General features: G+C 49.1%; 1 protein-coding gene across 2 annotated transcripts in view; it reads left to right on the forward strand.

Moving 5' to 3' along the window:
• Plxna4 (plexin A4) overlaps positions 1-4,553 on the forward strand; it is a 433,053-nt gene extending 428,500 nt beyond the window's left edge. For both annotated transcript variants that reach the window (XM_013510647.1, XM_005377544.2), the window contains exons 31-32: positions 1,563-1,713; positions 3,817-4,553. In XM_013510647.1, coding sequence (XP_013366101.1) covers positions 1,563-1,713; positions 3,817-3,912 — 247 coding nt within the window. In that variant the 3' untranslated portion in view covers positions 3,913-4,553. The remainder of the gene's footprint in view (positions 1-1,562; positions 1,714-3,816) is intronic.
• The last annotated feature ends 6,600 nt before the right edge of the window (positions 4,554-11,153 follow it).

Raw genomic sequence — 11,153 nt, forward strand, 5'->3', positions numbered from 1 at the left:
CGAATTGGGGTATGGGAGGAGGTGCTTTGGTGGGGGCCACTTGAAAAAAGAAGGATGTTTGGGGAGTGGGGCAAGGAAGCAAAGGAAGCAGAACAAGGCAGCGATGAGGACAGAGACAGCTGTGAGAGGTGCCTTCCTCCTGAGCCAGGGGCAGCACTTTCTCATCAGGCCCTTGGGCTGTTCTAAGTGCTCATGCTTGTTGCCAGGATGGTCCGTGTGTCATGGGCCAGCCTCTGGGCCAGCCCAAACGCAGCGTGAGGCTGGGTTCCCCAAGGCCACAGGAGTCTCTCAGACCAGCTCCTCCCTTCAGAAACAAGCTCCATCTCCCTATTCTGCCTTCCCCGCAGATGTGAGGACAGATGTCTGGTCTCAGACCAGCAGGGCGATGGCTCAGGTCAGGGTAGCCATCCTGGCCCTTGCCTGCCCAGTAATGTTCTGATGGCAAATTGAGCTGTCATTCTGTTGTGGGTCCCTTGAGCCATTTCTGCCAGTCCATCACTCATCTCCTGGGCACTGCTGGGGACAGGCAGGCATTGGGAAATACATGTGCTGCTAGGGTTGAAAGGCCCAGGGTACAGGGTGGGACTGTCTAAGAGCCTTCTCGCGATGTCTTCTACCTTGTGTCATCTGATAAAGCCTAGAGTCCTAGCAACTGCCAGAAACTGTCACTGTCATCCTGTCACCAGCAGTTCCTCTCTCTGAGTCAGTGCCCTTCCCCAAACTGGGCGCCAAGGTGTCTTCCCCCCACCCCATCCTAGGTTTTCCGGCTGCATTCTCCAGCCAGGCAGCACCAGGACTTTGTGGGCTGGGCTGGCAGCCACAGGCCCCCTGGGCTTGCCAGTGCTCCCTGTCTTTATAATTTCCTCTTCTCTTTTTTTGTCATCCATAAGCTGGAAAACGCGTAGGAGAAGGTGAGAGAGAAGTGGCCATCTTCTGGGCACTGGGGCCTTTCGTTTTCTCATTAGGAAACTGCACAGCTCCCCTCTGGCAGGGGAGTTGGGGTCTGGTGCATAAAATGTCAAATTGCAGAAATTAAAAATGTAAATGCTGGCATCTAATTAACCAGTTGACAGCAGGGCACAGCTGCAAGTGACAGTGACTGATTGCCTTCTGCCAGCCTCTCTCTCCCAGCAGCCCCCAGCCTCCGCCCCTCTCTCGGTTAACCCGGGGAGAGCCCAGGACACCAGGGAAGAGCAGTTGTTGGAGGGGCCCTCTAGGCATGCTGGAGGAGGCCTGGGGCTGTGGGAGGAGCCACTGGAGGGACATAAAGGGAGCTGGACCTCTGTGTAGGAGCTGGGAGCAAAGAAGCCCCCTGAGGCAAGACCCCCCTTCCTCCTGGTCCTACTCTGGCTGCCCTTCAGTAGTGTCTTGCTGCTGGCCTCCTGCCTCCAGAGATACAGAAGGCTCACCCTGGGGCTGATGCAGAGGTCCAGCTGGGAGAGAGGGACTACTGTGCTTCCCAGTGGCCACGGCACAGACTCCCATTACGAGGAGCACAGGTTCCATCTCTTCTCGGTACTCTGTGCACTGTTCCAGTTTCTTTCCCTTTCACCCCTCGGCAGGTATTACTCTGATATTGGGAAGATGCCAGCCATCAGTGACCAGGACATGAATGCATACCTGGCTGAGCAGTCCCGGATGCACATGAATGAGTTCAACACTATGAGCGCGCTCTCAGAGATCTTCTCCTATGTGGGCAAATACAGCGAGGAGGTGAGCCCTTCCCTGCTCAGCCTGTTGGGAGGGAACAGGGCAGAGATGGGGAAGAGGGAGTGGCGCTACAGGAGCAGCCCCATTAGCACCTTTCTCTAGCTCTTCCAAGAAACTCAGCTACTAGGGGCTGTGCTGCAAAGGCTGGGACCCTGGCAATGCTCTGTGTCATGCGTTCTGTACTAATCCCTATTCCTCTTTACACAAGACCGGTGTGTTTCATTTGTCCACTTTTTATTCTTATTACCTTCCCACTACTCCCCTTTTTATTTTTTTTATCATTTTGTGATCTAATTTTCTTTTTTTCAAAAAGCGCTTCCCCACCCGCCAGGCCATGTGGTGTTGTATGATACAGTATGCTGTAGAGTGGATCAGAATAGAACCAGAACAGAAGCAGAATAGAATAGGGTGAGATAGAGTAGAATGGGGTACAACAGAAAAGAATAGAATAAAGTAGAGTAGGATTGACTTGAACAAAAACAAAACAGATGAGAACAGAGTAGAAGAGTAAAAGGGACAGAACAGAATGGGACGGAACAGAATGGAATGTGTTTATAGTTGCTATGTTCCCTGGTTGTAGAATTCCACCTGGAATACTCGTCACTATAGGTTCTGCCTTTTTTCTGGTTGGTACCAAGGTACAGTGGGGAGCTTTCCTGGTGATGCAACTGTGGACCAAGTGAGCTCAGAATCCAGATTCCCTGCCTCTAAGTGGAAGGTAGTCACAGGAATTGAAGCCAGTGCCCCAGGGGCTCTACCTCCTCACAGCTTTGTCACCCAGAGAGAGTCTAGGAACCCTGGTTAAAGATGGCATTGCAGACCCAGAGCCTAGTGTTCCACAGGCCAAGAGCAGCATATTCTGTGACTCTCAATTCAAAGAAAGGTCAGCCGTGTGTCCCTTGTGGAGTGGGCCCATGATACCAGTCTGCAGACCTGTACTGGTCCAAGGAAAGATCTCTCATCTGTGGGAAGGCAAGATAATGATGATGATGATGATGCATATACATCAGTGTAAGATTGCTGCTACTTCATTTTGGAAAGGACTGGCCCTTAGCCTACAAAGCACTTGTCACTCTTGGTGTCAGAATGTCCCATCTTTAAGAAATGATGGTGCCAGTAACTAACAGTTCTTAGCAGCTCAGAAGCAGGCAACTCCAGCTTTGTTTCCCCAACTAAAAATACATTAGCTGGTCATGAAATCCAAAGTTTTGGGAGGCTACCTCCAGCTGTCAGCTTCCTGTTTCCGTCCTCTATCTCTTCCCTATTTCTGCTCCTTAGACCCAACCCCAGGACATCCCACCCTATTTGTGTGATAGAGCAGTTGTCTACCGTGCAGCTGGTGTTGTGCTAAGGAATGCATGTGTGGCACCTGACTTTAGCCTTGACATTGAAGCAGATCGGAGATTGAGTAGTGAGTTCCTACACTTTTATAGACAAGGAAAGAGTTCATTCAGAAAGGTCACATGTTTCACCCCAGATCACTCAGCTAGAGACCCAGTAAGCACTTAGTCACACACCTGCTAAGTCTACAGGAATTCTTAACATGTTTTCTACACACATAACAGTCACTGTCTGTCCTTGTCCTTCACCAACCATCTGAGCTCAGACAGGGCTTTGGTAGGCTTACTGACCAGTAAAGTGTTTTAGGGGTATTTGGTTTTGAATAGGCAGGTAAGCCAGACGAGTTAATAAACGTGGATATTTGGGCCCCAGGAATCTGATCCAGACAATTTTCCCTGTTTTGGAAGGAGGGGTAGGGCTTCTTACTATTGGTAAAGTCACATCCACGTTAAATTCAGCACCACACTGTCACACTGGGTATGGAGTGCTGTGCTGTTGGACCTGTAGGTGGCCTCTGTGCACAGGTATCTTTAGCTAGCTCCTGTGAATGAGGTATGTGTCGGCATCCTATGCTCCTGTGCCCCATGCCCAGTGCCTCCCACACCCACCCACCCAGCCTGCCTACTTACCCAGCACCATCTCATGTGCATCTGCAGGTGCTCCTGTCTTCCCCCTGTGACCATGTCCACGCTGGCTGGCTGTGCCCTAGGAGTGCAAAGGTACACACTCAAACTAGTAACCTTCTTGTTCTTGGCCCTTTCACAGATCCTTGGACCCCTGGACCATGATGACCAGTGTGGGAAGCAGAAACTGGCCTACAAACTAGAACAAGTCATAACCCTCATGAGCTTAGACAGCTGAGAACCATCCTTCCAGGGCCACCCTGGAGGGAGGGACACACCAAGCCGTGCCTCAGTCTAGATTATCATCTTTACCAAGTGCAAGTTCCGACTGGCATCAGCAGCATCCCCTGAGCAGTGCTGTCTCTCTCTCTCTCTCTCCCCACTTCTCTGCCTCTTTCTGTCTCTCCCTCCTTCCTGGTCCTCTTCTCCTTCAGTTTTTCTGCCAACATGATTGGACCAAGCTACCAGCCCTCAGTTACACCTTGGTGGCCATCAGGCCCACAGCGAGGGATCTGACCAGAAGATGTCAGAGTGGGGCCCTCTTCCAGCTGCTTCTCACCCCATGTACCAGCAGCAGGGCCAAATATGGATGAGGAGCTGTGGACAGAGGACATTTTTATGCTGCTACTTCACCTTCTTGGAGAATGGTCCAAAATTTGGCTTAGGGAAGAGACAGAGAGCTCAGTATTATCTTCACTGGGAAGATGTCACCTGACTCTTCCCCCCTCTCCCCCAGTGCTTCTATCTCCAAGGAGCCAGTCAGTGGTCTGGGTGCTTTGTAAATGGTGATAAGAGAGAGCTCCCCTTCCACATACGGCTGGAGTGGGAACTGTGTGAGGAGTTGGGAGACGCTCCTCAGGGCTGCTTCCTACCTGCTGGGTTGGAGTTCAGAGACCTCCTGTCCCCTTGGAGTCTCCCTGGAGCCCTTCCGAGCATCCATACAGGCCTTCCTGCCCAGCCTCTTCCCCCGCCTGTGGAAAAGCAGATAGCAGAAAAACAGCAGTTACATTCCACCACGGAAATGCCCCTGACCTTCTGATCTAGCTCACAGCAGCAGAAATGTAACATGGAGGGGGAGAAAAAGAAAGAGGGCTGCATCTGCCCTAAAATAAGCATTTGTTGTTCACCCCCCAAATTCAAGTGCATCCTGACAAATAGTCATAGGTCTAGTCCATTGCCAGAGCCTCAGCGTTGTCTAGAGAAGGTGTCTCCACCTCCCTGTCACCCTTCATCAGACATCAGCATGAAATGCAGAACGCATCCAGGAGATTCTACCTCCAGCCGTCTCCAAGGCTCCATCCCCAACATCCTTGAGAACTTCATAGAAGGCTGGGGCAGACAGCCTAGTCCCTGTCCCCCACCCCTGCAGAATCTGGTGCCATTGCTATGCAGATGACTTTGTCACTGGGCTGTCCAGAGCTCCTTGGAAACTATCACATCAACATCTGGGCTGTGTTTTTAGTCATTCTTCATCTCTTCAGCATCACTGGAAGAAACATACACAAGCACAGACGTACCAGGGCAAATCAAATGCCAGCCAGCCTTGGCCCCCAGCTTGTCATGGCTGGGAAGGACTGGAGAGCCATGCTGAGAGACTGGCTAGAAATGAAAGGAGGGACATACAACTGACTGTGGCCCTGGCATCCATCTCTCCACCTGTCCTTCCGTCTGTGGGTATGCCATCTTAGCCAGTCAGGCAAATGTGTGCTCAGAAATGGGTCCTGGGTGAGCAGGGGCTATGGCGAGATGTGGTCTAGTGGTGTGCCCTAGGAACCTGTAATCTGGAAGCGACCTTCGGCACTATGTAGTCCAGTCTCCACCATAAGCAGGAATCTCTTCTGGCAGCTCTGATCTTGAGTTGTCCTCTACTTTGGGAGGCAAGGAGAAGACAGAGTCGATAAGGATCCAACCGTTTTGCCTTCACTGCCTGAGCATCAGACATCGTTCCTTGTCATCCACTCAAAATGAGCCCCATGGGAGGAAGGAGACACATATTTCCAACAGAGTCCACACAGCATCCTGCACTTTCAAGAACACTAGGCCCTTTGGATATGAATAAGTGTGTGTGTGTGTGTGTGTGTGTGTGTGTGTGTGTGTGTGCATGTGTGTGTGAGCACGCATGTGCAAGCATGTGTGTATATGTGTGTCTGCCCCAGGAGCAGGCAGAGAGCTCCAAAAGATTTCTTGTCCTATGTAGAAGGATGTTGAAGTGTTTCTCTTCTCTGTCCATTGCCTCCTCATCAACTCATCCTGCAGCTTCAGGACATTTCAACACTTGCTTTCTATGCTGAGTGCTGGAGAAGAGGTCATCTGTTCGTAGGAAAGCAGGGTGGTCACCCGCTGAGGCTGGGACTTTGGTGACCCAGAGTAGAACATCACATGGCATTGCAGAGGACAAATAGAAAAGACACAAGCAACCTGATAAGTAGGAAAAGGACAATGAGAAAGGATTCATTTAAAAGGAGAAAACAAATATAACCAAAGGTTTTGGCAAGTAAGGTGCCAGGTGAAGAAGCGTGGAATTTCTATCGCTGATCAAATTATTTTCTCCCGAAAAGCCACAGGACCTGGAGGCCAGAAAGGGCGCACGTGGGAAGCAGGCTGAGGAAGCACCTTGGCCACTAAAATATTTTTGCACACATGAAAGGGTGGGGGAGGAGAGAGACACAAACCTATTTAACACAGATTTGCTGGATGGAAGCTCTGTGTGAGTGTGTATATGATGAGTGAATGCGTTTTGATTTATTTTTTAAGTTTTGCACAGTTAGAGGAAAAAAATGAACAAGGAGAAAAAAAGACTGTTATCATGGTTTTGCTGAAGCTTTTATTTTTTACCAGATTATTATTGTTATTACATTGTCGGTACAGGACTTTCTCCCCCACATTTTTGTTATAAACAAACTTCAAACATCACAGAGTATCACAAATGTCAGGAAGAAAGAGCAAAGAAGGATAGACAAGCTTCCTGTCTGTCCTCATGGCTACTGGGTGAGGGTTTTGAGCACATTGGGATTTAATTGGCGGTGTAGGTTGTTTCTGGCACTTTGCCCGCAGTCTCTGTGGCCTGCGTCGGGACTGAGAAACTGGTCACCCAGAGCTGCAACCCATCTTGCCTGTAAACATCCTTATTTACTTTTATTGTTTTTATTTTTTCCCATTTCTTCCATTTGACTTGGTGCAAGTGTGATGCATTTAAAAGCGAAGACAGTGGAGCCCCAAAGCTTTCCTTTCCCCCCAAATCTTCTCTCTCAACTCCCCTTGTGATTCCCCAGCTCCTCCTGACAGATCAACAACCCAGGGAGCTCTCAGGGTGGCCCCTGGGGTTCCAGAGGAAAGGAGTTAACTTGGTCCTGTGAATGGAGGAACCCTAACCCCTCCCTCTGCATTGGGGTCAATTTGCAGGGTCCCATTTCTGTTGTAGGTGGAAACTTTATCTCACTGCTTGAGTCTGGGCAGTAGGCAGGGGAGAAAGGCAATCTCCCTCACCTCTCCCTTTACCTCACCCCTACACCTTCCTCCCCTTGAGACCACAGGGTCTAAATGGTACCGGATCACACTGTCAAAAACAACTGAGCTAAGTTAGGTGAGGATTTTTAATGTAGGAGTCAGATGAATTGATTTGTGGTAGTGAGGGGAGCAGGGGAGCTTGAGCTTGATGGGGTCCTGAATGTAAATGAATGGATAGAAGAGGTGGAGAAAGATAGTTGGAGCCTGGCCATCTCTCCATATGTCCCCTAGGTGTGGTCTTGATCTGTCTTTGTCCTTCCCAGTAAGGCAAGACCTTCAGTAACTGTGAATAGTGGCATTAAGTGAAATTGGCTATTGTCAGTTACTTCCTCAGAAAACTACTTCCTTGCCTTCTTTCAATATGGCTTTAAATTTGGGGACAGAGGACACCTGGAGTGTCCCCATGCCAAGGTACATTACAACTTGCATAGTATGCACAGTCAGAAGAGGTGGTCCCTAGCTCCTCTCTCTCACAAGCTCATGGGCCAGTGAGGGGCTCAGGATACTTGAATGGGGCCATGTCCAGAACGAGAAGCCTTTAATGAATTCTGAAGTTTGAAGCTGAGTGTCCAGGATTGCTCCCAGGGAGCCTCTGGAACTGCTGATGGATAAGGTCTCTCTCCTGTCCTGGTCCCCTTGGCTCAGTTCCCACTCCCAGCCCAGGGTCCGTGTTGACGCATCGTCCCAGTACCTCCCCAGCTCTGGCATTACTGGTACTTATATGCCCCACTAAATGTCTGGCCTCCCTGCAGGTGGTGAGTATCCTCTCTGTTCCTTCTTGTCCCTCCTGTACATGGCGCTCCACCAAAAGATCATCTATTGCCTCTAGGACAGGAGAAGCTCAGCCTTCAATTGATCCCTCTGGGTCTGCTCCAGCCCAGTGTGGCCTGCCAACCCACAGCTGTCTCTCTGAATGGAAGGGACTCCCTCATTCAGCCAGGGTCTTGCAGGTCCCCGACTGAGAACCCATGAAACCTTTACAGTAACATCCCATATGACCTCCATTCCAACAAAGGAGCCTCTGTCACTGTTTCTAGGCCCCATGCGATGCTGTAATCCACCTGGAGCTAAGCATCTTTCACTTTGACCTAAAAAGAGAAGTCCTGTTGCCTTTGGTCTTCTTTCACAGAACTGAGGGAACACTGCCTCTGACTTCACAGCATGTTGGTCAGGCAAGACTGAGTGAAGCGTCGGTGTTCCCACCAGCAGGAACAGCCTTCCCGCTTTCTCACAGGGGACCAAGAAAGAGGGAAAGACTGACCTGGGGAGTCACCCTGCAGGCAGAAGACCTGGAGGCACCTGTCTCACATCCCTCCCAGGAACAGTACCCAGGGAGCTGTCCCAGCAAGCTCCTAGAGGCCTCTGAGGGGCATTTCTGAGAGTGAGTGATCTCCAGGGACCCACCAGGCCCAGGTGGCTCACTACCATGGCTCCTCATGGGCCTTCCCTCTTGTTTCTCATCAATATAAAAGGCCTCCTCTGATAAGCCCCTTAGGGCAGGTGGCTGGGGGACTCTTACCCCTTCATTCTTTCCTTTTAGAAATCTGTGGGCTGTTTATTTGGAGTTTTGTTATTTTTTTCTTTGTATATTTTAAGAGTTTGAGAGTAAGGAGGAAGCCTGGGTGTGGGTATGAAGTCCAAAGTACTTCGGAGAAGGACATCTGTGACTTCAGAGAGGATGAGGAAAGCCTCAAGGGCCAGAAGTAACCTCCCCTGTTATTAGAGAAAGGAAACAGGACATTCCCCGATGTAGATCTGCCAAGGGAAGAAGCTTACTGCCTGGCTGCTAAGACTCTCAGTGCTTCCCCTGCTCTTTTGACAGACAGAGCAGCCCCTATGCCCTTTCCCTCCCTCCTCCCCCTACCTCACCGCAAGGTGTTCTGCACAGAGCAGACTAGAGCCTTATCTCACAAGGGAGCACCAACAGAAGACCCTGAATAAGCAGCTCCTAATAGAGCCTGGAACACCACCAGCCTCTTCCCTTATGGTGCTCTGAGTGGGGTGCAGAGCCCTGGCCTGTGTATCTGACCATGCCTCCTGTTGAGAAAGTAATCACTGCAGAAAAAGTATCAGATATTAAGAGAGACTTTTCCTTTTTTTTTTTTTTTACTACCAATCATTGCTCCCTAATAAAACTATTTTTTATTAGGAAAAATACCCAAGTTTTAAAGACACAGAATTTTTGGTTATAAAAGTAATACATACTCATTAGAATCCCAATTCCTTGAGTAGACTGATGACTAGCAGAAAGCAAATCTAAACAAAACCCTTTAGGAACAAAAAGAACTTTCTGTTCATACTGGCAGAGGCAGGGAGGTTGCCCAGGTGGGCTAGGGGAGTCTCACCTGGCCTCTTCTCCCTCGTCCTTGAGCTTGTGTCTAGTCTTGACTTTCTAAGCTGCCCCTGGAGTTGCTGAATCCTTCACGTTTCTTATCAGCTTCCCTCAAACTACAGAGAAGCCCTGTCTAGGGGAACTGAGTTCTCCCTCCCCAAGAATGCAAAATCAAATAGACTCTGCCTATGCAGCTCATTTTCCACTGGTTTCTTTTGTTATTATCTTTGAGCTTCAACTCAAGCACATTTTGGAAGGGCTCCCTTATGAGTAAAATTCAAAACAGGATACAGTTAAACAGTAACCCAAAAACCCCTTAAGAACCCAAGACCACTTTAGCAAACAAGATAGATGAACACTTTCATGCAGAGGGCAGTGAGCATCTGGGCACAGAATAAAGATGGGCTGTGTGTCCTCATCTGTTCTCCTCCCTGCTCCTTTCCTGGATGTTCTTGTCAGCTTGTTGGAATATTAAACCGTTCATTCTTTAACAGAAAAGCTAGTTTACCTCAAAGAATCTTGTTTCCATTTGGAAACTAATGACTTTGTGTTTTGGGGTGGATGACCCTCCCCTCCAGCACCCCCTGCCTGGGCTCAGTGTCCTTGGGCATGAGGTTTTGGCTTAGTCCCATGTTGGCTGCTCTGAGTGAGAACAAGGCTTCCAGGCCCTGCAGTGGGAAAAAGGATTGGATGCAGCTGCCTTCCTCCCTACTTTGGCTTGTAGGGACTAGCCTCTCTCTTCCAACAGGGTCCTCCCAGGTTACCATAGCAACCAGCAACTCCAAGGTACCACAGCAGACAATGGCTCAGTGAGCTGAGGTGTTGGGGGAGAGCAGGGGTTCTGGTGTGGTCACATGACCCAGAAGGAAATCCTACATCCTAGAGGGGAAGAGGAAAAACAGGAATGGGTGCATGGGTGTTTTAAGGAACTGGAAGAGGTCTTTAAGTCTCAGAGAGAGGCTGCTGAAGGAAGTAGAACAGGTCATTTCTGTCCGTTACCCCCCTTCCTACCCCATCCTACTCTGTTCCAAAATAAAGCTCCCACCTTGAACACTGACCCTTTGTTAGAACACAGCAAAACATACCTTTAGAAAACAGTGTTAAACGTGAGCCTCAAAGACAGGTGGATGAGACCTATGTGAAAAAGAAGGTCTTCTGGTTTTGGTTTTTAAAGAAGAGTATCCTAATAAGATTTAAAAAAAAAAAAAGATTTAAACAAAGTTTTTAAAAGAAAACCTATGCTATTTAAATTGGAGCCCAGTTGTAACTTGGTAAAGGCAAGCTTCTGTACCTTTGTTATAATTAATTGTATACCTGTGTATGTAAATATAAGGCATTCCTATTTTGCAGTTCAGAACAAAAAACTTATTTGTAATATAGAATAAAGTTTATTAAAAAATAAAAAATGCACTCTGAGATTTGGGGTCTTTATGTGACTGGCTAGAAAGGGGCAGGGGAGAAGATGGATTGTAAGCAGGTGGCCAATTCACTCTGCAGAGACATAGGGCACCTCCTGCCCCAGTTACATTTGTCCAAATCAACCGGCAGGGGTTTCCTCCTTTTCCCTAAGGCTCTATTCTCAATGACAAGGAAGCCATCTCCATGGTGACTCTTCTAGCTACAGAGAGTCACAGAGACCA

This window comes from Chinchilla lanigera, unplaced genomic scaffold (genome assembly GCF_000276665.1).
Source record: "Chinchilla lanigera isolate Chin_1 unplaced genomic scaffold, ChiLan1.0 scaffold00009, whole genome shotgun sequence".
NCBI classification, from domain to species: Eukaryota; Metazoa; Chordata; class Mammalia; order Rodentia; family Chinchillidae; genus Chinchilla; species Chinchilla lanigera.